General features: G+C 41.2%; 2 protein-coding genes across 2 annotated transcripts in view; one reads left to right on the forward strand and one right to left on the reverse strand.

The window, feature by feature from the left end:
- Positions 1-17,326, forward strand: part of LOC128231277 (protein phosphatase 1E-like) — a 28,471-nt gene extending 11,145 nt beyond the window's left edge. The window contains exons 5-7 of the mRNA XM_052943884.1: positions 1,559-1,702; positions 9,850-9,946; positions 10,226-17,326. Coding sequence (XP_052799844.1) covers positions 1,559-1,702; positions 9,850-9,946; positions 10,226-11,604 — 1,620 coding nt within the window. The 3' untranslated portion in view covers positions 11,605-17,326. The remainder of the gene's footprint in view (positions 1-1,558; positions 1,703-9,849; positions 9,947-10,225) is intronic.
- Positions 17,327-17,502: 176 nt separating this feature from the next.
- On the reverse strand, positions 17,503-21,163 carry LOC128231094 (arginine/serine-rich coiled-coil protein 2-like). Its single transcript, XM_052943515.1, has 6 exons — positions 21,094-21,163; positions 20,393-20,545; positions 19,700-19,811; positions 19,075-19,232; positions 18,820-18,916; positions 17,503-17,638 (listed from the first exon to the last, which is right to left on the reverse strand). The coding sequence occupies exons 1-6, from the start codon at positions 21,161-21,163 to the stop codon at positions 17,503-17,505; spliced, it is 726 nt and encodes a 241-aa protein (XP_052799475.1).
- Between the last annotated feature and the right edge of the window lie 6,700 nt (positions 21,164-27,863).

A 27,863-nucleotide genomic window follows, 5' to 3' on the forward strand; every position in this document is an offset into this window, starting at 1 on the left:
CCTAAAATGTTGATCTATACTTTACGGGACCTGCTGACTCAATACAACCATTAACAAGATCAATAGCTTTCATGTATATTGTTATGCAATGAATTACGATCCGAACATATCCGAAGATGTTGCGTTCATCGATTGATGAACGCAATTGCCGAAAGGCAGTTCATTTAAGGAATGGAAGTTGAGGTGTAAATATTGATTGTACACATCAATGCCAAGTTCATGTTAGTTTTCGACAATTTTCTTTTTTTTTCGCTATTTTATCATACGTGAGACAGCCCCTTTAAAACTGATTGCCAAAAGCCGCTGTTAATGCGTAATAAATTGACTGTCTCTTCATTAAAAATTGGTATTGTGATCATGCTTTGTTTAACTGATTGACGTTTATTTGCAAACTTATTCTTGAAATTGTTCTTGTTATTCCTGCTCTTTCACCTAATTTATTTCAAACCATTGAAGTAACAACACTTGATTATGTATATGTAACCGTCTGTTCTGATTCTGGGTTTGATTTGAGTTTAGATTTAAAATATTATTATTTCATAAAAAAAGAACTTAAAATAAATATGACTGCGTTAAATCAGTGAAAGAATAGAGCATACAAATAGTTAATACAACATTACATATACAAACACACAAAAGATAGACAATACAAAATATCTTCCTAGGTGCTAGTATTTCAAATCTATGATTATGTTAATTGTATAAGATATGATGCTACTCTTTTGAGAACAAAGATTGGAATGAAACAGGAGAAGATGTTGAACAAAGGATCTTGTGCAGTGTGCAGTGTGCAGTGACCATGAATAAGACTGGAGTGTTAGTTAGTGTTCATTGCCTTTATATTAATTATATTGATGAAAACTCTTCACACACCCAAGACAATCTAAATAACACATACATGCCTGGTAAAAATTTGCACAAAAAGAGACCCGCAATTAAATAAAAACACCTTTGTTGTGTACCCAACTTCAATTTCTCCCTCCTTTATCCTTTGTTTATATCCCTTGATTACCATGTTTATCCTTCCACACATTGCTCGACCAATCTCCCAGTCTAAATATGATACCTGACATTAGAATATTTTTCATCAATAAATATTGCTTACATATTAAATACTTGCTCATACATATTTCACCTTAAGTGTTCAATCTACCACAATTAGTGTAAGTAAAGCTATCATGAGAGAAACATTATAAGCTCTACTTTTGTTTTGATCTGCTACATAATGTATTCTCCAAGACAATACTATGCCCCAGTCTCTCTACAGTCATTAAACTTAACTGAATATACTGTTTAATGTTCTGGTTCTTCCAAAGTTTGGTTCTTAATATTTTAACCAAATTTTGTGTGTTAATTTTCTTTATGAGGCCATTAAATATGCAAGAAAAGGGTTGAGTACACAAGTTTGTAGAGTAATTATTCTAGTATATTTCTTGCTTATTATTATTTTCATTTTTTTGACAGAAAATCATTATCAATATATTCTTAGAGAGAGTATGATTTAAACAGAGGTATTTTTGATACACTTGGGCTAGCACACCAATTTATTCTATTCCAGAAATGGCGTAGTGGATGTACCGGTGTGGTAAGCCTATTGCGAGGGTCTCGACTATACATGGCATGGCTGGGGGACTCTCAGGCTGTTCTTGTTAACAATGGGAAGGCAGCCAACTACATGGAGCCACACAAACCAGACAACCTGGTGAGTATATGCTAGTCTCTACCTGGCCAGTATGCGCAAGTCTACCTGATCAGAATGTGCCACTCACTTCCTGGTCAGTATGTGCCAATCTTTACCTGGTCAGTATGTGCCACTCTCTACCTGGTCAGTATGTGTCACTCTCTACCTGGTCAGTATGTGCCACTCTCTACCTAGTCAATATGTGCCACTCTCTACCTGGTCAGTATGTGCCACTCTCTACCTGGTCAGTATGTGCCACTCTCTACCTGGTCAGTATGTGCCACTCTCTACCTGGTCAGTATGTGCCACTCTCTACCTGGTCAGTATGCACCACTCTCTACCTGGTCAGTATGTGCCACTCTCTACCTGGTCAGTATGTGCCACTCTATACCTGGTCAGTATGCACCACTCTTTACCTGGTCAGTATGCGCCTCTCTCTACCTGGTCAGTATGCGCCACTCTCTACCTGGTCAGTATGTGCCACTCTCTTCCTGGTCAGTATGTGCCACTCTCTACCTGGTCAGTATGCACCACTCTCTACCTGGTCAGTATGCACCATTCTCTACCTGGTCAGTATGTGCCACTCTCTACCTGGTCAGTATGCACCACTCTCTGCCTAGTCAGTATGCACCACTCTACCTGATCAGTATGCGCCACTCGCCTCTCTTTACCTGGTCAGTATGTGCCTCTCTTTACCTGGTCAGTATGTGGCACCACTCTCTACCTTGTCAGTATGCCCCACTCTCTACCTGGTCAGTTTGCACCACACTCTACCTGGTCAGTATGTGCCATTCTCTACCTGGTCAGTATGCACCACTCTCTACCTGGTCAGTATGCGCCACTCTCTACCTGGTCAGTATGTGTCACTTTCTACCTGGTCAGTATGTGCCACTCTCTACCTGGTCAGTATGCACCACTCTCTATCTGGTCAGTATGCACCACTCTCTGCCTGGTCAGTATGCACTACTCTCTACCTCGTCAGCATGCGCCACTCTACCTGGTCAGTATGTGCCTCTGTTTACCTGGTCAGTATGTGGCACTCTCTACCTGGTCAGTATGTGGCACTCTTTACCCTGTCAATATGTGGCACTCTCTACCTGGTCAGTATGCACCACTCTCTACCTTGTCAATATGTGCCACTCTCTACCTGGTCAGTATGCACTACTTTCTACATAATTAGTATGTGCCACTCTCTACCTGGTCAGTATGTGCCATTCTCTACATTGTCAGTATGCCCCACTCTCTACCTGGTCAGTATGTGCCACTCTCTACCTGGTCAGTATGCACCACTCTCTACCTTGTCAGTATGTCCCACTCTCTACGTGGTCAGTATGCACCACTCTCTACCTGGTCAGTATGTGTCACTCTCTACCTGGTCAGTATGTAACACTCTCTACCTGGTCAGTATGCACCACTTTTTACCTGGTCAGTATGTGCCTCTCTTCACCCTGTCAGTATGCAACACTCTCAACCCTATTGATATGTGCCCCTCTCCACCCTGTCAGGATGTGGCAATCTCCACCCTGTCAGTATGTGCTACTCTTCACCCCGTCAGTATGCATCACTCTCTACCTGGTCAGTATGCACCACTCTCTACCTGGTCAGTACGCGCCTCTCTCTACCTGGTCAGTATGCGCCATTCTTGACCCTGTCAGTATGCCCCACTCTTTACCCTGTCAGTATGCGCCACTCTTTACCCTGTCAGTATGTGCCACTCTCCATTCTGTCAGTATGTGCAACCCTTCACTCTGTCAGTATGCAACAATCTTAACCCTATTAGTATGTGCCCCTCTCCAACCTGTCAGGATGTGTCACTCTCCACCCTGTCAGTATGTGTTCCTCTTCACCCGGTCAGTATGCACCACTCTCTATCTGGTCAGTATGCACCACTCTCTTCCTGGTCAGTATGCGCCTCTCTCTACCTGGTCAGTATGTGCCACTCTCTACCTGGTCAGTATGCACCTCTCTCTACCTGGTCAGTATGCACCACTCTCTACCTGGTCAGTATGCACCACTCTTTACATAGTCAGTATGCACCACTCTCTACCTGGTCAGTATGTGCCTCTCTCTACCTGGTCAGTATGCACCACTCTATACCTGGTCAGTATGTAACACTCTCTACCTGGTCAGTATGTGCCTCTCTCTACCTGGTCAGTATGCCCCATTCTTGACCCTCTTAGTATGCCCCACTCTTTACCCTGTCAGTATGTGCCACTTTTTACCCTGTCAGTATGTGCCACTCTTTACCCTGTCAGTATGTGCCAATCTCCAGCCTGTCAGTATGTGCCAATCTCCAGCCTGTCAGTATGCGCCAATCTCCAGCCTGTCAGTATGTGCCACTCTTTACCCTGTCAGTATGCGCCACTTTTTACCCTGTCAGTATGTGCCAATCTCCAACCTGTCAGTATGTGTCACTCTTTACCCTGTCAGTATGCGCCACTTTTTACCCTGTCAGTATGTGCCAATCTCCAACCTGTCAGTATGTGTCACTCTTTACCCTGTCAGTATGTGCCAATCTCCAGCCTGTCAGTATGTGCCAATCTCCAGGCTGTCAGTATGCGCCAATCTCCAGCCTGTCAGTATGTGCCACTCTTTACCCTGTCAGTATGCGCCACTTTTTACCCTGTCAGTATGTGCCAATCTCCAACCTGTCAGTATGTGTCACTCTTTACCCTGTCAGTATGCGCCACTTTTTACCCTGTCAGTATGTGCCAATCTCCAACCTGTCAGTATGTGTCACTCTTTACCCTGTCAGTATGCGCCACTCTCCAGGCTGTCAGTATGCGCCACTTTTTACCCTGTCAGTATGCGCCAATCTCCAACCTGTCAGTATGTGCCACTCTTTACCCTGTCAGTATGTGCCACTCTTTACCCTGTCAGTATTCGCCACTCTCCAGGCTGTCAGTATGTGCCACTCTTTACCCTGTCAGTATGTGCCACTTTTTACCCTGTCAGTATGTGCCACTCTTTATCCTGTCAGTATGCGCCACTCTCCAGGCTGTCAGTATGCGCTACTCTTTACCCTATCAGTATGCGCCACTCTTTTACCCTGTCAGTATTCGCCACTCTCCAGGCTGTCAGTATGCACCAATCTCCAACCTGTCAGTATGTGCCACTCTTTACCCTGTCAGTATGTGCCACTCTTTATCCTGTCAGTATGCGCCACTCTCCAGGCTGTCAGTATGCGCTACTCTTTACCCTATCAGTATGCGCCACTCTTTACCCTGTCAGTATGTGCCAGTCTTTACCCTGTCAGTATGCGCCAATCTCCAGCCTGTCAGTATGTGCCACTCTTTACCCTGTCAGTATGCGCCACTCTTTACCCTGTCAGTATGTGCCACTCTTTATCCTGTCAGTATGCGCCACTCTCCAGGCTGTCAGTATGCGCTACTCTTTACCCTATCAGTATGCGCCACTCTTTTACCCTGTCGGTATGAGCCACTCTTTACCCTGTCAGTATGCGCCAGTCTTTATCCTGTCAGTATCCACCACTCTTTACACTGTCAGTATGCGCCACTCTCCACCCTGTCAGTATGCACTACTCTATACCCTGTCAGTATGCACCACTCTTTACCCTGTCAGTATGTGCTACTCTTCACCCCGTCAGTATGCATCACTCTCTACCTGGTCAGTATGCACCACTCTCTACCTGGTCAGTACGCGCCTCTCTCTACCTGGTCAGTATGCGCCATTCTTGACCCTGTCAGTATGCCCCACTCTTTACCCTGTCAGTATGCGCCACTCTTTACCCTGTCAGTATGTGCCACTCTCCATTCTGTCAGTATGTGCAACCCTTCACTCTGTCAGTATGCAACAATCTTAACCCTATTAGTATGTGCCCCTCTCCAACCTGTCAGGATGTGTCACTCTCCACCCTGTCAGTATGTGTTCCTCTTCACCCGGTCAGTATGCACCACTCTCTATCTGGTCAGTATGCACCACTCTCTACCTGGTCAGTATGCGCCTCTCTCTACCTGGTCAGTATGTGCCACTCTCTACCTGGTCAGTATGCACCTCTCTCTACCTGGTCAGTATGCACCACTCTCTACCTGGTCAGTATGCACCACTCTTTACATAGTCAGTATGCACCACTCTCTACCTGGTCAGTATGTGCCTCTCTCTACCTGGTCAGTATGCACCACTCTATACCTGGTCAGTATGTAACACTCTCTACCTGGTCAGTATGTGCCTCTCTCTACCTGGTCAGTATGCCCCATTCTTGACCCTCTTAGTATGCCCCACTCTTTACCCTGTCAGTATGTGCCACTTTTTACCCTGTCAGTATGTGCCACTCTTTACCCTGTCAGTATGCGCCAATCTCCAGCCTGTCAGTATGTGCCACTCTTTACCCTGTCAGTATGCGCCACTTTTTACCCTGTCAGTATGCGCCAATCTCCAGCCTGTCAGTATGTGCCACTCTTTACCCTGTCAGTATGCGCCACTTTTTACCCTGTCAGTATGTGCCAATCTCCAACCTGTCAGTATGCGCCACTCTCCAGGCTGTCAGTATCCACCACTTTTTACCCTGTCAGTATGCGCCAATCTCCAGCCTGTCAGTATGTGCCACTCTTTACCCTGTCAGTATGTGCCACTCTTTACCCTGTCAGTATTCGCCACTCTTTACCCTGTCAGTATTCGCCACTCTCCAGGCTGTCAGTATGTGCCACTCTTTACCCTGTCAGTATTCGCCACTCTCCAGCCTGTCAGTATGTGCCACTCTTTACCCTGTCAGTATTCGCCACTCTTTACCCTGTCAGTATTCGCCACTCTTTACCCTGTCAGTATTCGCCACTCTCCAGGCTGTCAGTATGTGCCACTCTTTACCCTGTCAGTATTCGCCACTCTTTACCCTGTCAGTATTCGCCACTCTCCAGGCTGTCAGTATGTGCCACTCTTTACCCTGTCAGTATTCGCCACTCTCCAGCCTGTCAGTATTCGCCACTCTTTACCCTGTCAGTATTCGCCACTCTCCAGGCTGTCAGTATGCGCCACTCTTTACCCTGTCAGTATTCGCCACTCTCCAGCCTGTCAGTATGTGCCACTCTTTACCCTGTCAGTATGTGCCACTCTTTACCCTGTCAGTATTCGCCACTCTTTACCCTGTCAGTATTCGCCACTCTCCAGCCTGTCAGTATGTGCCACTCTTTACCCTGTCAGTATTCGCCACTCTTTACCCTGTCAGTATTCGCCACTCTTTACCCTGTCAGTATTCGCCACTCTCCAGGCTGTCAGTATGTGCCACTCTTTACCCTGTCAGTATTCGCCACTCTTTACCCTGTCAGTATTCGCCACTCTCCAGGCTGTCAGTATGTGCCACTCTTTACCCTGTCAGTATTCGCCACTCTCCAGCCTGTCAGTATTCGCCACTCTTTACCCTGTCAGTATTCGCCACTCTCCAGGCTGTCAGTATGCGCCACTCTTTACCCTGTCAGTATTCGCCACTCTCCCGCCTGTCAGTATGTGCCACTCTTTACCCTGTCAGTATGCGCCAATCTCCAGGCTGTCAGTATCCACCACTCTTTACCCTGTCAGTATGCGCCAATCTCCAACCTGTCAGTATGTGCCACTCTTTACCCTGTCAGTATGTGCCACTCTTTACACTGTCAGTATGCGCCACTCTCCAGGCTGTCAGTATCCACCACTCTTTACCCTGTCAGTATGCGCCAATCTCCAACCTGTCAGTATGTGCCACTCTTTACCCTGTCAGTATGTGTCACTCTTTACACTGTCAGTATTCGCCACTCTCCAGGCTGTCAGTATGCGCCACTTTTTACCCTGTCAGTATGCGCCAATCTCCAGCCTGTCAGTATGTGCCACTCTTTACCCTGTCAGTATGTGCCACTCTTTACCCTGCCAGTATTCGCCACTTTTTACCCTGTCAGTATGCGCCACTCTCCAGGCTGTCAGTATGCGCCACTTTTACCCTGTCAGTATGCGCCAATCTCCAACCTGTCAGTATGTGCCACTCTTTACCCTGTCAGTATGCGCCACTCTTTACCCTGTCAGTATGCGCCAATCTCCAGCCTGTCAGTATGTGCCACTCTTTACCCTGTCAGTATGTGCCACTCTTTACCCTGCCAGTATTCGCCACTTTTTACCCTGTCAGTATGCGCCACTCTCCAGGCTGTCAGTATGCGCCACTTTTACCCTGTCAGTATGCGCCAATCTCCAACCTGTCAGTATGTGCCACTCTTTACCCTGTCAGTATGCGCCACTTTTTACCCTGTCAGTATGCGCCAATCTCCAGCCTGTCAGTATGTGCCACTCTTTACCCTGTCAGTATGTGCCACTCTTTACCCTGCCAGTATTCGCCACTTTTTACCCTGTCAGTATGCGCCACTCTCCAGGCTGTCAGTATGCGCCACTTTTACCCTGTCAGTATGCGCCAATCTCCAACCTGTCAGTATGTGCCACTCTTTACCCTGTCAGTATGTGCCACTCTTTACCCTGTCAGTATGCGCCACTTTTTACCCTGTCAGTATGTGCCACTCTTTATCCTGTCAGTATGTGCCACTTTTTACCCTGTCAGTATGTGCCACTTTTTACCCTGTCAGTATGTGCCACTCTTTACCCTGTCAGTATGTGCCACTTTTTACCCTGTCAGTATGTGCCACTCTTTATCCTGTCAGTATGCGCCACTCTCCAGGCTGTCAGTATGCGCTACTCTTTACCCTATCAGTATGTGCCACTCTTTATCCTGTCAGTATGCGCCACTCTCCAGGCTGTCAGTATGCGCTACTCTTTACCCTATCAGTATGCGCCACTCTTTTACCCTGTCAGTATTCGCCACTCTCCAGGCTGTCAGTATGCGCCAATCTCCAACCTGTCAGTATGTGCCACTCTTTACCCTGTCAGTATGTGCCACTCTTTATCCTGTCAGTATGCGCCACTCTCCAGGCTGTCAGTATGCGCTACTCTTTACCCTATCAGTATGCGCCACTCTTTACCCTGTCAGTATGTGCCAGTCTTTACCCTGTCAGTATGCGCCACTCTTTACCCTGTCAGTATCCACCACTCTTTACACTGTCAGTATGCGCCACTTTTTACCCTGTCAGTATGCGCCACTTTTTACCCTGTCAGTATGTGCCACTCTTTATCCTGTCAGTATGCGCCACTCTCCAGGCTGTCAGTATGCGCTACTCTTTACCCTATCAGTATGCGCCACTCTTTTACCCTGTCAGTATTCGCCACTCTCCAGGCTGTCAGTATGCGCCACTCTCCAGGCTGTCAGTATGCGCCACTCTTTACCCTGTCAGTATGTGCCACTCTTTATCCTGTCAGTATGCGCCACTCTCCAGGCTGTCAGTATGCGCTACTCTTTACCCTATCAGTATGCGCCACTCTTTTACCCTGTCGGTATGAGCCACTCTTTACCCTGTCAGTATGCGCCAGTCTTTATCCTGTCAGTATCCACCACTCTTTACACTGTCAGTATGCGCCACTCTCCACCCTGTCAGTATGCACTACTCTATACCCTGTCAGTATGCACCACTCTATACCCTGTCAGTATGCACCACTCTTTACACTGTCAGTATGCGCCACTCTCCACCCTGTCAGTATGCACTACTCTATACCCTGTCAGTATGCACCACTCTTTACACTGTCAGTATGTGCCACTCTCCACCCTGTCAGTATGCACTACTCTATACCCTGTCAGTATGCACCACTCTATACCCTGTCAGTATGCACCACTCTTTACACTGTCAGTATGTGCCACTCTTTATCCTGTCAGTATGCGCCACTCTCCAGGCTGTCAGTATGCGCTACTCTTTACCCTATCAGTATGCGCCACTCTTTTACCCTGTCGGTATGAGCCACTCTTTACCCTGTCAGTATGCGCCAGTCTTTATCCTGTCAGTATCCACCACTCTTTACACTGTCAGTATGTGCCACTCTCCACCCTGTCAGTATGCGCCACTTTTTATCCTGTCAGTATGCGCCACTCATCTCCTATTCAGTCTCTACCTTGTCAGTGTGCTTAGCTTTAAGTCTATGCAAAAATAAGCTCACAGTGTACTATTGCACCTGTTTCATTTTGGCCATTATTTGAAGCATATTTGTATATGATTATGTAATATATTTTCTTTTTTTCTCATTCTTGCACGCATCCCATATCTAAATCGACTTCTTATATTTTCCATTTTGTAACTGTCACATGTTTACTGCAGGCTGAGCGAGAGCGAATCCAGAAGGAGGGAGGGTTTGTTATGAAGGTTGGAGAAATGTGGCGCGTAGGAGGAAACCTCGCTGTGTCACGGGCAATAGGTAATGTATCAAAGAGCACTTTACATTGATAAAACCATTTGAAACTACAAGGTTGGATAATTTTAAAATACCAGTATGTTGAATTTTTAGGCACAATCTGGATATAACCGATCATTATATCATTGTTATTTTTCTGCTATAGATTACATGTTCTTGAAATGTTCTGAGAGGTCACTAGTTACATGTCAGAATTTGTAACTGGTCAGGTACATGTGTATAATTAAGCCTTTATAATGATAACTGAGTGGAATGTACGTTAATGTTTGATTTATGGTGTAGGTGATGTGCAGTACAAGCCATTTGTGAGCAGCAAGGCAGAGGTTCAGGAGATGTCCCTCGATGGTGGGGAGGAGTACCTTGTGCTTGCCTGTGATGGCCTTTGGGATGGCCTCACCCCTGAGGAGTTACCACATGTTGTGTATAACTATGTCACCAAAACCGGCGGCGACCTTCAGGGTGTGGCCAAGCACCTTGTCAAGTATGCAAAAGACAACGACTCCCAAGATAACATATCTGTGATTGTTGTATTCTTCAGGGAAAATCTGTCCAAGCCTGTAGCTGATACAGGACTCTTTAACCTTCTCGGAGGGAGTGACACTCAGGGTTCTAATGATTTGGGTAAAGGTAAAGGAGATTTTGGAGGCAGCTCTGGGGCGGGAAAAGGTGGTGATACTGACAACACCGGCGCCAACTCCCCAGGACACAATGGTCCAAATGGAGCGACTGAGGTACCACCAGCAGATGAGAACATGAACAATGAAGAAATAAACAACGAATCAGAAAAAACAAGTGACCTTAATGAGATGAATATAGATGACAATGAGCATCTATTCAACATGAACCACAGTTTTATGATGCCTTTTGAAGCTGAAAAGGAAGAACTGTCTGAAAATTTGGATGAGGAAGTGAGCGGTGTGGATGACGCTGATTGCTACGGCGTGTTCAACACTCGCATGGTGGATGGACCCTTGGACCTCGACTTCATCTCTGACACAAACTCCACCGGTCTGCTCAAGGATATTGCCAACACCATGTACAATCAGTCCAGCTTTGATCAGTTCCAGCATGTCAAGGACGAGAGTAGTAGAATCAATGGAATGCAGGTTCAGCAAAGTAGAAATTTAAACAAAAGCTTGCAAAGTTACCTGAATGCAGAGAGAGTTGGAGACATGCCAAAAGTGAAAAGAGAGGAACATACACGAGTCCGCAGAAATGGAAAAAAGAAGAGTGGATCTCCAGTATGTTGGGCCTTCACAGGGAAGAACAAGGCCTCTGTACAAAACCACAAGCTCAACATGGCAGCTAAATCCTTCAACAAGGTGTCAGGGGAGGCTATCCCATCAGTTAAACTACCACCCTTCAAATTTGCTCAAAACTATTCAAGGAATGAAAATATACATGATATTGCTAACCTCACTATGTCCAATGGAAAGCTTGAAAGCATACCTCAACCTTGGCCGAAAGTGTTACCTTCTAGTCTGGATAAACTCTCGGGGTTTACGGTGTTTGGGAATAAGTCCGCACGGCAGAACGAGTCACAGAAGTTCCAAACAATGTGGCGACCCCGGAAACCCCTGAAGCCCATCACCACTGTGGTGTACGAGACCCCACCCACACCCTTTGTCAACACCAAGTTGGGGCTAACCCGGGAACATTGAACCAGCCCCACTCTAACATGCCTTAATATGTTGACTTTTGTGCCAATGTCTGTGTGTGAGATGTGTGTGAGAACATTTCTAATGTTACTTATAATGATCTTGGATTAGATAATTTTAGCACTCATTTAATGTGTAAGAATATTTTATGTTGTTTTTAATGTATGTTGATATACAGCAGCCAATTGTATAAACCTTTGATAAGTTGTCCACAGGTTCTCCTTTACCTAGTGCAGACATTTAAATCATTTTATTAGTTTATTATAATCATTAGAATAATATTGACCAATCAATAATTTTGGCAAACTGACCAAACCAAAGAATTAACCAGTTTGTACAGTTGGCTTCAGTTGTGTCTAGTTAAGGAGGCTGTTATTTGTTGTTATACATGTATACATTATATCATTTTGTACTAATTTTGTATTTTATTCTCTTACATTCCTTGTAAGAAAGGATAGATGTTTGCTTGTTAATTTTAATAACACCATTGGATGGCCTCTCTCGTCTGTTTGTGTATGTATATAGCATTAATACATAAATGGAGAAATTTACTAAGGTTTATGTATTTTTATGAATTTCATTTTAATAGTAATTTTACTTCTTTTATTTAATTTGCAAAGATACGAAAGAGAAGCGATATGTTTCTGACATTGAAGCTTGATGGAAGAGTTACTGAATAATGTTATTATGTTGCAGAATTTGGACAATATTTGAAAATTATTTTGTGGTTTGAAAAGGACAGATAGTTCAAATGACTGTCAGTTTAAACTATGATGGTTTTGTTGCTAGTAACAATGATGTTTTTATAACAAGTGCCGCTACAATTTATACAGTTATTTTATGTATGATGATAATAATGATGTTAATGGAAATAATTGTTTAAGTAAGGAGGTGCTAAAATTATTAGTCTAGTGTTGTTGTGTCAACTGTAAAGGTTAAATATAGGTATTGGTGTGTCAACTGTAAAGATGACATAAAAGTATTGTTGTGTCAACTTTAAGGCCACATATAGGTATTGTTGTGTCATCTGTAAAGGTGTTATTTTACGCGCTGGTAGCACTGGCATCTACAAAACCTTCTAGAGATACCTTAAATATTTATTATCTAATCATGTTGAAACTTGGTGACTGTGTTGGTAGTCAAAGTGTCTTAGTTAGGTTTAATCGTGTGATGTATGGCCTATAGTTAGCTATGCCCCTTTTACATTAACAAATAATAGCCTTATATATTGTGCAGACTAACTTAAGGTTTTATTATCCAAACATGATAAATCTTGGTGGCATTCTTGTGAGCATAATTTCTCAGTCATGTCCGATTTTGGGCTAAATCAACTCCAGAGTTATGGCCCTTTTACATTAATAAAAGGAAGATTAGAGTCTTTTGTAGACAATAACTAAATGCAAAGTTTTGTGGGGTTTTGTTTTCTGCTGTATCTAATGAAACAGTTCAATAAGCTGTGACCATTGATTAATAAAAATGTATGTGGAAAAAATCACCTATGAAGGCCTCAAGCACTGAAACAGTGATCAGTGATATACAGCTTATCCATAAGACTCTCCTCATTCCTTATAACAAAGTTGTTGTTTGCTTTTAAGTAATAATTATCAAATCATGATGAAACTTGGTGACAGTGTTGGTTGGCATAATGTTTTTATGAAGTTTGAATGTGGGGTAACTCACCTCAGTAACTCCAGAGTTAAGTCCCTTTTACAGTGCAATATTGATGCTTTATTACTTGTGCAGCCAATTACTTAATTATAATCCAATCATGATTAAACTGTAACATTGTTAATAGGCTTACTGGCTTGACCATGTTTGATCAAGAGATAAATTGCTCAAGTTAAAGCACAGTAATAGACCTGTATTACTTATGCAGACACTTAATTTCATTAATATCATCCAATCATGATTCAAGTTAATGTCAGTGGTTGCAGGCATAATGTTTTGACTAAGTTTATGAGATAAATCACTCAAGTTAAACTGCAGTTATGCCCCTTTTACATTTAAATGCAAGTGGCTTACTTTTTGATTGGGTATATTAGACAGAGAAGTTCAATTCGTAATTGACTACTAAGTTTTGCGCCTTTTAAATAAGATTGATATTATAGCTGGTTGACTGTGATGGGCACTCCGATCAGGCGGCTTATCTTTGAAATGCTAGTTTGTTATGGTGTTTTGTTTTGATTTTGTGTTAAAAGAGATTGTGTTATATGTTGTTTTGAAATTGATTGTTTAAATACTTCAGGAAATAGATGATATTTTTTTGTTATGAGTGGCAGGTATCTTGTAAATAGTGTTCTGTTCTCAGTTACATTTGTGCTCTAATACTCAGTTTAAAATGCAATCAGTATGCAGGCAGATATCAGGCATAACCTATTGAATTAAGCTGTCTGTAGTAAGCAAATGCTTTTACAATGTAGATTGCATTATTCATGTTACACTATCATCTTCAACTGTTTTCATTCATGATTGCTGTGTCATACCTCTCACTTGTGCTGTTCACTGTGTTAAAGATTGCTTTGTTGCCATTTTAATGTTGTGAATATGTGTGTGCGCGTGTATGAGTGAGCGTGCATGTGTGTGTAGATGCCTGCTCTGTGTATAATGTTTACTGGATGCTGGTTTCTTCTGGCACAATCTCCAATTGCAGTCACCCACACCCGCTCACTCACTCACTCACTCACACACACACACGCACACACGCACACACGCTCACTCTCAGATGTGTGCATGTTTTCAGTTTATTTTTATACTTTCTGTCATTTATTCTTCGAAGATAAAAAACAACAACATGATTTTGTTCTCCCATTTTCATTGTCTGGTCTTTTTATTGTGTGATGTAATTCTTGTTCCAGTGCCAATTAAACCTTCTTTTCTGCGATTGATATGTCTGTATTTGGAATGTCAAATGATGAATGAAAGTCTGAAAACACCCATCAGTATGGATGTCCCATTTAATTATAGTGGTATTATTATAGAAGACAGATTGTTTAACACCTCTAACAGGGAATATTCCTACTGTCATGGTTATTCATAAAACAAAGTATGTAATAGTACTTCAATATTGTTTTTGTTTACTTCCTAGTTTTATTTAGTTTCTATATTTCCTGTAAACCATCATTGCCTATTGTTTACCTGATTTATGTTATATTTTTACAAAATGTTTTTTTCAATTGATTTGATACAGAACCATCTTTATATATTATTAAGAAAATGCTGATGTTTCTGGACTGCTTGTGGTTTGAAACAGCCAGACATTTTTGTTTTTTAATTTTTGTATTCTGACAAAATCGCAAAAGGGGGAGTTAAGATGCAAAAAAATGAGATACCAGGAAAGCTTTTGTAATTAATGTTTGAAAAATAATTCTCTTTTTAATTAATATTTTTTGAGAGTAAGCCGTTTTACAGCAAATAATTTTTGCGTGTAATTTAAATTCAGCTATGTTATTAAATGTAAATTCCTCAATCGTTGCAGAATTATTTCTGATTTTCAGACATTGTACTTGAAAAATGTATATAACCGTCTTATATATACACAGACATATATGTGTAAACATATGAAGTAACCAATACATGATATATATATATTTATGTCTCCCCCTCTCTGGGGGAGACATATTGTTTTTGCCCTGTCCGTCAGTCCGGTAGTCCGGTAGTCCGTCAGTCCGTCCGTACGTCACACTTCGTTTCCGATCGATAACTGGAAAACCGCATGACCTAGGATCACCAAACTTGGTAGGGAGGTTGGTCATGAGGTGTAGAAGATCCCTATTGTTTTTGGGGTCACTAGGTCAAAGGTCAAGGTCGCGGCGACCCCCAATGTAAAAAACATTTCCGCTCAATATCTTGACAATGGTTTGACCTAGGTTCACCAAACTTGGTAGGGAGGTTGGTCATGAGGTGTAGAAGATCCCTATTGTTTTTGGGGTCACTAGGTCAAAGGTCAAGGTCGCGGCGACCCCCAATGTAAAAAACATTTCCGCTCAATATCTTGAGAATGGTTTGACCTAGGTTCACCAAACTTGGTAGGGAGGTTGGTCATGAGGTGTAGAAGATCCCTATTGTTTTTGGGGTCACTAGGTCAAAGGTCAAGGTCGCGGCGACCCCAATGTAAAAAACATTTCCGCTCAATATCTTGAGAATGGTTTGACCTAGGTTCACCAAACTTGGTAGGGAGGTTGGTCGTGAGGTGTAGAGGATCCCTATTGTTTTTGGGGTCACTAGGTCAAAGGTCAAGGTCGCGGCGACCCCCAATGTAAAAAACATTTCCGCTCAATATCTTGAGAATGGTTTGACCTAGGTTCACCAAACTTGGTAGGGAGGTTGGTCGTGAGGTGTAGAGGATCCCTATTGTTTTTGGGGTCACTAGGTCAAAGGTCAAGGTCGCGGCGACCCCCAATGTAAAAAACATTTCCGCTCAATATCTTGAGAATGGTTTGACCTAGGTTCACCAAACTTGGTAGGGAGGTTGGTCGTGAGGTGTAGAGGATCCCTATTGTTTTTGGGGTCACTAGGTCAAAGGTCAAGGTCGCGGCGACCCCCAATATAAAAAACATTTCTGCTCAAAATCTTGAGAACGGTTTGACCTAGGTTCACCAAACTTGGTAGGGAGGTTGGTCATGAGGTGTAGAAGATCCCTATTGTTTTTGGGGTCACTAGGTCAAAGGTCAAGGTCGCGGCGACCCCCAATGTAAAAAACATTTCCGCTCAATATCTTGACAATGGTTTGACCTAGGTTCACCAAACTTGGTAGGGAGGTTGATCATGAGGTTTAGAAAACTCCTATATTTTGGGGGGTCACAAGGTCAAAGGTCAACGTCGCTGTGACCTCTAATGTAAAAAAATATTTCCGTGCAATATCAGGAGAATGCTTTGATCTAGGTTCACCAAACTTTGAAGTGAGGTTGGTCATGATGTCTAGTTGATTTTGCAATCAGTTGGTCAAAGGTCAAGGTCACTGACCTTGAGGTGAAGAACCGGTTTCTGCTCAATAACTCAAGAACGTTTACACCCAGGAACTTCATACTTGGTATGCCAGTTAGTCATGACTAGTTGATGGCCCCTATTGATTTTGGGATCCATCATTGATTATTTCTCACCTACGACCACACAATGGGGGAGACATGCGCTTTTTCAAAAAAGCAATCTCTAGTATATTCTTGATAATCCTTTTTATACCCCTGACAGACAGAGTTTGAAGGTGTATATTGGAGTCATCCTGTGGTTGGTTTGTCAGTCCCTTGCAATTTTCCTGGTCTGGAACATAACTTGAAAACTGATTGTTGTAATTTTATTTAACCTCATACAATGGTAAAGCACAATGAGATGAAATTCAGTGCACAGGACCCATGACTCCATATTAGCTAATTACAGAGTTATTGCTCTTTGTTATGTTTTATTGTCCAGAAAATAACTTGAAAACTACTTGATGGAATTTAATTTGACTTAATACAATGGTTTAGCACAATGAGCGAAAGTGCATAACTGCGGAAGGACCAAAACTATTTTAGCTAATTTACGGAGAAATTGCCCTTTATTACTCTTTTCTTGTCCGAAACGTGACTTGAAAACTGCTTGATGGAATGTAATTTGACTTCATACTATGGTAAAGAATACCGGGGGTATAAATCACATTCAGTGATAGATCTAGTTAAAGGCTACGTTAAAACATTTTTCTCAATATTAAATATTTAACTTTGTCTCTCATTAAACTTTCAAAAATATGTGTTGGCCTTGTGTAGATATTTCAATTCCTCAATTGCCCGATTTCTTACATGCCGATGGACAGGAGTCAAACTGGAATACTTCAAGATAACATCATGACAGAGAAAACAGTACCATAATGTTAACATAAATTTATTTTCAATAGATGCTCATATATTTCAAAAGTATTTTTATGATTTATATATTCCCCGATGCGTTGTCGACTGCTTTTGGGAGGAGCCACCAGGGACGGACGCGATGTCGTCTGCTCGCCTGGCACGTACTGTTGTTTGTTTGGTCCCAGGGGGACACGCCGTCAGCGTGCGCCGGGTACCTGCAAAGGTATGTCATTGTTTCCCTTTCTGCTTCCTGCTAATCGAAGGGCAAAAGAACTGTCGAAATAACATGGCCAAAACAAGTGTTCGTTCGTCTCAGAACTCATGTTCAAGGTCAATGTGAAGCTTGTTAAGTACCAAACAATCAAATGTTCATGCTTGCAATGTGTCCGTTGTTAAGAACTTTGATCGGTCCAATGCCACAGAGAAATTAATGTTTAAAGGGTTAAAAGGAAACGCTGCAGAAGACGTAACTTAATACATCAGTTATCACTGAAAGGGGCGATACGTCTCGTCATACAACATTTATTACTGAAAGGGGCGATACGTCACGTCATTCAACATTTACTACTGACAGGGGTGATACGTCTCTTCATACAACAGTTATCACTGAAAGGGGCGATACGTCTCTTCATACAACAGTTATCACTGAAAGGGGCGATACGTCTCTTCATACAACATTCACTGAAAGGGACGATACGTCTCGTCATTCAACATTTATCACTAAAAGGAGCGATACGTCTCCTCATACAACAGTTATTACTTAAGGGGCGATACGTCTCCTTATATAACAGTTATCCCAGAAAGGGGCGATACGTCTCTTCATACAACAGTTATCCATCAAAGGGGCGATACGTCTCTTCATACAACATTTATCACTGAAAGGGGCGATACGTCTCGTCATTCAACATTTATCACTAAAAGGGGCGGTACGTCTCCTCATACAACAGTTATCACCAAAAAGGGTCATACGTCTCCTTATACATCAGTTATCACTAAAAGGGGTTATACGTCATCTTATACAACAGTTATCACTAAAAGGGGTTATACGTCTTCTTATTCAACAGTTATCACTAAAAGGGGTGATACGTCTCCTTATACAACAGTTATCACTAAAAGGGGTTATACGTCTTCTTATTCAACAGTTATCACTAAAAGGGGTGATACGTCTCCTTATACAACAGTTATCACTAAAAGGGTCGATACGTCTCCTTATATTACATTTATCACTGAAAGGGGCGGTCCATCTCTTTACACAACAGTTATCACTAGAAGGGACGATACGTATCTTTAAACAACATTTAAAGGGGTGATACATAATAACATATTTTATGTTTTGGTAATCATTTCAAATTCACGTTTTTGGCTTAAGCTTGAGAGACACATATTTTGTGTATACCGTGTCTGATTTTGGCGCTGCGGCGCGTCATGTTGCCTGTTGAGGCGTTCCAGCTCCGCCCTGGCGGTCGCCAGCAGCTCTCTGTTCACCACAAGTGCTGGATGGGAACAGATAAAGCCCATGAACATATATAATTTGAGCAGTTTTCAATAACATGTAACCCTTCTGAAAATAGTTTGCATTGCGCCCCGTTCTTAAAAAAAAACCCAGCAGAAATACAACCGTTTCCATGGATAAATAGTAACTCATATTCACCGTTTAAGTCTGTGGGAGGCATCCACGAGGCGAGCCTCTCCCGTGACCTTGAAGAGTTGTTGCGCCGCGGCTGGAGCACCGTGAGACTGTCCACGGCCAGGGGTGCGTAACTCTTGCCGGATCCGCCACCAGCCTTTACAACTTCTGCTCGCTTCCGCCTGTACAAGTATCACGGTCAACAACATTCGGGAGACGGACAAAATACCCCCGCAAAAATCACCAAATTTTTGCATAGTCGGGCAAAATCCCAAATAGTATAACTAACTTGTCTTTTCATTTTCGAAGGTATATTACCATATGTATTGTATGCACTTTGTTTTAGTATATTTTACATTTCTACCCGGAAACAGCATAAAACATAGTTTTAAAGCGTGGGGGGATTTTCTCTGTCTGCAAAAACTGTCGTCCGAGGGATTTTGTCCTACACTTACAACAACCAGTCAAACCGTTTGTTGCGATATAAATGTGTGTGTGTGTGTATTTTTTTTTTTAGGCAAAATGTTTTAGCATTTACAATATTACTTTCTTGGCCTGGTCTGAAACATATAGCTATAAAGAACCTCTTTTATGCAAAGCAACATTTAACCTCACGCTATTGAAATGAAAGTTAATTTCAACACTGTACCGGAAGTGGGCCTCCATCTTCGCCATCTTGGCCTCCTCCCGCCGCTCAATGTCCAGCTTCCCCGCGCTCTTCTCCTCTTCAACATTCCGGCCCCGGTCTTCTGCAAAGCAAACTAGAGTCAACATGCATGGAACTATATTGTTCAACTTGTAAATTAAAAGTTATGATGTCTAGTCCTAGGACGGTTAAGTCTCCAATAGATAGATGTTTCTCATTTCAGTAACACTGTGTGTTAATCCATCTTCGGTGAAATTCAGACACCCAGGAGACATATTTATTATGGGATGTTAGTAAGTTGTAATTTTTATTCTAAGATAGACACACTACCACCGACAGAATATCTCCAACCAACAAAGAAAAAGGGGCACATTAAGGCGAAAACCTTTAATGATTGTGTTACATCAAATATCATACAAATCCAAGTGATAAACAACTCTAGAGGCTTTCAAATAATATATTATAAATCTGAGCAACTAAAAAATCATTCTTTGTGAAAACGCTAAGAGAGTGGAGTCAACTGGAAGATAGTGAGGCCAACGCAGAGCCAGTTGAGGGCTTCAATGCCGCCCTCCAATTTTAGCGCCGTCCTCCGGTGTGTGAAGCCTGAAAAGGTCCTAAGCCGTAAAGATGCAGATACGGATACAATTTAAGTAAGGCTAGCTGTGTCCAGTCAAGATTTCACCACCACTGTACCTTGTTGCTCCAGCCAGTTCCGCCGGGTCCGATCGTCGTGCAGCTTGTCATCCTTTCGGTCTGGTTTCTCCTTCCGGTCTGTCTTCTCTTTGCGGTCTGGTTTTTCCTTCTTTCGCTTCCTGTTTCGTTCCTCTGCGGTATCCGGGCCGCCGCCTGCTCAAGCAATTAACCAGACAATGTTTAAACAAGGTCGTATGTCTAATATGTGTACCAGGTTCACTTAAAAATTTAAAAGTTATAGTGTTTCGGTGAAGCCAACGGGATATAGGACATTTGATTTTTTCAGTGTAGTTCATCCAGGTTAAATTCCCTTCATTGTGAAATATACATAATATATATATACACTTCTTGAAACGTTTAATAGTATTTCGATTTTCGCGAGGTGCGTGCTTCTCGTCAACTACTATAATTAAGTTGTTCAAATGATACGCTGGTAATATTATTTAAAAAAAATCCAGCTAATGCTAAGAAAATGTTCATTTATAAAATGTATTTGAACTGCGATTAAGATTCTGCAATCAATAAAGCAAAATAATATTTTTGAAAACTTATATAGTTTCTACATATATAATTATATAAGTCGGCTTTACCGGTAAAGTACGAAAGTTACACAATTGTTCTGTGGAGAAAATTGTTAAGTCGTATACATTAATCATCAACCATGTTTAATTGTATTAAAGCTTGACTTTATCGTCGCTCACCGTCTATGGGGCTGTTAACGAGCGGCCCGGGAATAAGTCTTGGTAGCTTAGCGCTTGACGATCCCGTCATTGCTTCCTCAGTCAGTGAAGACGGCGCTTGAAACAGTCATGTCTGCCATCATCTTCTTACGAAGTGGGTCTATGTTTCTCTGGGCGTTGTTAACGTCAAAACGTAATCACAGATTCAATGACGTAAGTTTGTGACGTCATGACAAAACAAGAGTCCGCAAAGAATGATGTTACATTCAGCATGGAGCGGAAATGTATTATAAAAGACAGTAACGCGTTAAAGAGGGGGCAAATATTTGATTTTGATAGAATACATTCAAATTATCGGAACCCATGAGTTACTGTATTAGTCTGATTTCTCTGTGGAATATTCACTGGAGTGGTGGGTAGTTTTGGTGCCTTTGATGATGATAAGAGATAAATGTTTATCTGCATGTTCACCACCGTCATATGTGGCTTGTGCCTGTGGTAATATTCATATGATCGCTTCTAGGGCGGGATGTCATTGTTTCAAACCCCTGAATAGACGATATAAAAAGGACACCACCCGTACGAAATAAAGGGGCGGATTCCGGGCACAGAATCGGTGAATTCCGCCTGGAGTATGGACGGAATCATTATTCCGATTTCACATAGCGAGTTAAAGACTAAACATCTTCCATGCTTTCATCTGAACACCGCATACTCCATGCAATATAAAATATGCAACAAAAATAAAAATAAAACTACAAAGGGCAGTCAAACACATACAGGAAAAAAACAACATGACCCCATGATATAAATTGCACTCAGTTTTTATGAACTTTAAAGTCCACTTAAAATGTTACTTATGACACTAATTGGGACATTATAACATCAATCACTTATAGCAATTGAACTAAACTTAGCCCAGTTGGCTATAAATAATTGACTTCCACTCGATTCGAGGTCATCATGTACAATACTGTGCTACAATATTTGACTCACCGATAAGCCTCATGGGCTATCAATGGGGTACAAGATCCAGCTGTTCATAAATACTCGCCTTATCTTGCACAAATCTGGTTTGAATTCCCTTTGAGAACCTTAACCTTTATTTATTCCGGTCATGTGTTTCACAAGATGCCCACACGGAAACCATTACTGGTAGACATACATGTACCGCGCTTACGAATAATGGATAACTAGACTTTTACCAAGAAAACATTTGAATTTGCGTGAGTAACGTTAAAGTTAAAACGTATGGTTGTGTGTATTGACCAACAGATGGAATATTAGCCGTGATTGATAAGAATAACGCGGACTTGAGGTGTCTTACAAACTTTGAATCGCGAAATAAAGTGCATATGCTGTGTGAGACTGGCGGATAATCAAATGTAACAATATTGACCTTACGACAGGATTTGATTGACAGGTCCTATCAGCCAATCAGAATACAGCGCTGATAAGCCGTGTTGTTATCCGCCATTTTGTCCGTCAAACTGACCAGAGTCCGTCATATACATGCATTGACATTTCATCGCCTTTTTAAGTATTATGGTAAAAAGGTGTTGTAATGACACTTGTAATTCGGATACAAGGTAGCCAGACCGGCGTGGAATTCGTTCCGTTTCCGAAACAAGCGAGAATAATGCAATCGCTGGATCAGACTCTGTGGAAGACATAACTTAAAGATATAACGAGCTTTCCGATGTAGCAGCCAGTAACAAATTCCTTTGCCTACTGTTGTTTTCGCAGTGAAATGTCACATTTATGATAATTTGGCCCCAAACCGTCAGGAATATCGGTAGGCGAAACGACGCCATTGCTTCCTTGTTTGTTTGACGGACATAGACAGAGTTCGCTCCCTTGATATCAGGGAGCGTGGCTTAGTAGCCGCTGTCGTAAGGTCAATTCAAAGGGGTACGTTACAGGTCGTGAAAGATGGTGGTAACTTTTCCAGTTCTCGTTTTACCAGTACTGGTTTTGAAATTGTGTTTGTCTGTTCTCACTTTTACAACTATTATGTTTGATTTACATCGAGTAAGTTCGATGCGATTAAGAATGCTTAGTTTATGCTTTACAAAATATTTGGTTGGGTATCAATACTATGTTTATTACAACCAAATTACCTTATATTTGCCTTGTTACATAAATTTCACCTGAAAAGCATTATCGCAATCATTAAACTTCACAAAGAAGTTCATATGTGCAACGAACAAAAGATATCAGCATTAACCCCCCCCCCCGCGAAAGTTTCCGAGTAATTTCAATTGTTGTCGGTGTTATCATAATGAAACTTGCCGGAATCTACCGAGTTCACATATATTCATTTTAATATGTTCGTTTAAACAACAAAATGTTAATTAAGTTCTGCATTATGCTGGAATAACGGTTTTAGTCTTAATTTTAAAAACAATATTTAAATTAATAAATTTATTAAACAGAAATAACTGCGTTATACATGTGTTCTTCTTGATATTTCAGCAGCCACTTTCACACGCAGAATTCGACTGCATCTCCATCAACAAATTTCACAGCAAAGGTAATGGCTTTCTCGATTAAACCTCGACAGTGCTTAATTAATTAATGTACCATATATATTTTATAAAGATGTTATTCATGATAAAATAAGGGTATAAAAGAGAGCAGTTATATTAAAATAATATGGATTGTGTAAACAGCTAAAATAAGTCATCATTTAATTGTTATAAGGTGATTGTTGCAATTATTTAAACAACTTTTACAGTTATCGGAGCAACTTAGGTCAACTTCGCAAGAAAACTCATGCCAACCATCTCCACTCCTGTAACCCCAGGCAACTCTGTTGTGGTAAGAATACATTTCAATATTGCTCAGTCATCACGCATTCTGGCCTCCCGAAACATAATCATGTTCTCTACTTATTTTGTTCATACAAATATCAGAATGTTAATCAAACGGTTATTTCAGGAGTCGTTGCTACCTTTATGAGTGTGCTGCAAGAAACACTACATATTTAGTTATACCTGTTTGTTTAATCATAATGTTATGATACTATAATGGCAAATAAAACCTCACGCTCAGAAGTTTATGACTTTGTAAAAGATAAATAACATTTTCTTAACTAAACTGACTTTAATAACCATTTATTTTAAATACAATTCAACCAGCCTTGTACTATGGCATGCAACTTAAAGAGCTTGTTACGTATGACTTTATTTCTGTAATTGTTGTTCTGTGTTACAGGGTTATCCATAGATCATGTTTCAATTCAGGTGTGTAAATTATACAATACTATCAAATAAACCTAAAATATACAATTTCAATAGAAGGAAATCATTAAAACTTAATTTACAAGATAGAGTATAAGAAAACTTTCCCAAGTTTCAACTTATTTACAGGTGAGGCTATTACCTCACAGTGAGGTTTATAGAACGAAACATGTACCACTGCTATCCGAAAGGGGGCAAAATGAGACAACTTGATGTATGACCTCATTGACAAGGATTTCACCATTACCAAACTGGCGAACTCCATGGGGAACTGGTATTGGGAAACCTCGCCCTGGTGAGGCAAGAAAGCATATGCTTGGCCACTGGCAATACTCGGAGGTAGATGCTGTATTACAAGTAGACTGCCTAAAATATAAACATAAGGCAGAAGTAAAGGCTCATGGTTACCCTTTAACAAATCATTGTGCAAAATTATAACCCGAAGACTTAGGTATCCATACACAGAGTTAAGCAATATAGCACTCGTCTTATATCACTTTTATAAGTGTGTTGTTGTTCTTTTGAGAAAAAAGAGCTTTCGGTTTTCTTATGATAAGAAAGTTTATACTTTCGGTTTAATAAAAAATATAATGCCTTGTTTTCAGAGTATGTGATATGACGAAAAATGCTGCCATGACGTTTCCTGAAGTAGATTTAAATCTGGCCACTACTAAGAGGAACATGTATGCGCGATAACAGTTGTCAAATACTAGATTGATGAACAATAAGGAAGTATTCGATGAACAATAAGGAAGTATTCATTCTACTGTGAAGTGTACTAGTGACATGAATTATATTTCATAGCCAATATGATAATTTAACTTTTATTATTCTGCGTATTTATATTTAAAATGCACAATAAATTGAGTAAGCTTTAGTATGGTTATTCACATTGTTTTTCAGTCCGTTAATTTATCATAGTTTTCGCATGTAAATTATTGCGCACATAAAATTAAAATTAATTAAACTCCATGTGACATATGTATGAATATCCGCCCGTAAACTAAAATTCTGCCAGTAACTGAAATTCCGTCTGAATCTGAAATTCCGCACGTAATCTGAAATCCTGCCCACAACCGAAATTCCGTCTCATTCTGAATTACCGCCCGTAATCTGAAATTCCGCCCGTAACTAAAAATCAAGCTAAATCTGAATATCCGCCCGCAACCTGAAATTCCGCCCGGAATTTGAATTCCGTCCCACCTCATTTACATATTTTGCCCCAAAAACCCGGCCGGGATCCACCTCTAACACTTAACATTATATTATTCAAACTACGCCTGGAAAATAACTCCGCCCGGAACTTATAGTTAAATTACGTGTCAATTCCGGGCGAAAAATTTCGTACGGGCAGTGGCTCCCTCCCCTGGCGCACGGATTTGAAGACAGTACTTGGCGTATTCAGTACTGATGTATACCATAAAAAGTTGTAAACAATACATTGGGCTCGTTAGAGAACATCGGGATCTATTCGAAATACGACTTAGGGTACATCTCCCCCCCCCCCCTTCCCCTCCTCCTCTCCCCCATTATATCGCATGCAGTCTCTTTAGATCTGCTGTCTCTACCTCAACCGCCATAGGACTCCTTTAAAATTAATTACCATGTTCATTCATGAGATATCCTAGATCGCAAGATCTGCATAGTATAGTAATAATAAGGACAGTAGTCAATGTGCAAGCTGTCCGCATCCGCCATCCGCTTTCATAGTCCGCATCTTCATTAAAAGCGGGAACCGTATTCCATGTGTCCGCAAAAGTACAGCAGATCGCAGTTCTCAGTTAAAAGTCATTGGATTTGAATAGCCGCAGTTGTTTGTCACATTTACAGATACAGCTGTTGGTAGATTTGTTTCATTTTGTTGTTGAACAAGGTTATCGTTGGAAAAGATGTTTCATCCAAGATGGGGTATACATCAGAAAAGAATGAATGGACCTATATCATACTATAAAAATTATTAAATGGAAAACTCTTTAAAAAAATCATTGAACCGGAATGTGGTAATACTATGCGCATTTCCTCTTGAAATTTAAGTTTTACATAAAGTTTCATTGAATTCATACTGGTAGGTGCAGAGAAATGGCCCGGACACGCATGGACCTACCGCCAGTGCGGTATAGCACACTATATCGAAATAAAATTTACAACGTCAAAAATCTGAATGACTGAAGATCAATAGATCTATAGGGTCTGTTACGTGCCGTCATTATTGATACACAATTATATTCCACGAGTTTACGAAATTTGCTAGTAAGGGATACTTTTTCCTGGACGAGTTGAATGTATTTGACTATAATATGATGGCGAGTGTCAGATTCTTTTTTCATTTGCATATGCGGTCATAGCACAAATTTACCTGCGCTGAAGTGGAGATGAGCCGAATACCACAATCTGTCAAAGCAATGCTACTTCCCGCGCTACTTGCATTGCGGAAATGTAGTAACCAACAAAAAAATGGTCTCATCATTTTAATTCCGTTCATAGACTGAGCTGATATCCATTAAAAACTACAACATAAACACAAAACTTTAAACGAATTTGTTTTCATTTTAATGGTGACCTTAAAGCTGCACTCTCACAGATTTACCGTTTTCCGACTTTTTTATTTTTTGTCTTGGAATTCGCATTCTTTTTGCGTAAATATCTGCTAACCAGTGATCAAAGACTGCTGACAAAAGATCAGATCGCAGATTTTCATATTTCCATTCCAAATGTAATGTTCTATGGCTTAAACCGTTACTAACGGTTTAAGAAAAATGCATACACCATCCATTTTTGGACGGAATTATGAAAAGCTGCGTCAGCAGTCTCTTATCATTGGTTTTCAGATATTTACGCAAATATTTGCTCGTTCCATGAATTTAAGAACGATTTTCATTAAATCAAGAGAAAATATGACTAACTTATTTTTTTTCTGGAAATTGAGCGCACCTGATTCGTGAATACTACGGCTCCATTCCCCATCGTGACCACATAGGTTTCCCTCGATTTATTCTACCCTATTTATATACTATATTGACAATTGTCGATATATAATACAAAGAGGACAAATAGAGAGAAACCCCCGTGATCGTTAAAGTATTCAATGCATTTGTAGACAAAGAACTGGTATTTTACTCAACTTATGTTTTGAGTTTAATAACCTTGGGTGGCCAATACAAGCCATGCAGCTTATTTTTAATGACGTAAAAATGTTATTTATACTTACAATTTGAAATGATACAATACGACTATTCACAAGAGGCTGATGTAGGTGGCATGGTAAGAAGAACCCCTAATCTTGTAAATATGCACGGATACAGGTCCTTGTTGGTCTGCTTGAGGGTCTCTGGAAGACTTGATGGACTTGCGGCTGCGATGCTCCATCTGACCTTCCATCGTACAATTTCTGTTTTAAATATGTCAAATGTTTCGTGGAGATCAGGGGCATGAGCAGCACAATTTGATGGCAGCATGTCTTCCTGCAGAATATCCAGTTTTGAAGGCAACAAATGTTGTGCACTGTATCTGTCTTAATTTCTCAGGATACGGCTTTCCATTACTTGTTCT

The sequence above is a fragment of the Mya arenaria genome, chromosome 4 (genome assembly GCF_026914265.1).
Source record: "Mya arenaria isolate MELC-2E11 chromosome 4, ASM2691426v1".
Lineage (NCBI taxonomy): Eukaryota > Metazoa > Mollusca > Bivalvia > Myida > Myidae > Mya > Mya arenaria.

Bases quoted from the DNA above. Each gene is read 5' to 3' on its own strand.
- LOC128231094 (XM_052943515.1), bottom strand. From the start codon at position 21,163: ATGACGGGATCGTCAAGCGCTAAGCTACCAAGACTTATTCCCGGGCCG. The intron at 20,546-21,093 runs GTGAGCGACGAT...TTGCTTGAGCAG, and splicing joins CGTTAACAGCCCCATAGACG to GCGGCGGCCCGGATACCGCA. The intron at 19,812-20,392 runs GTACAGTGGTGG...TGTTGACTCTAG, and splicing joins GAACTGGCTGGAGCAACAAG to TTTGCTTTGCAGAAGACCGG.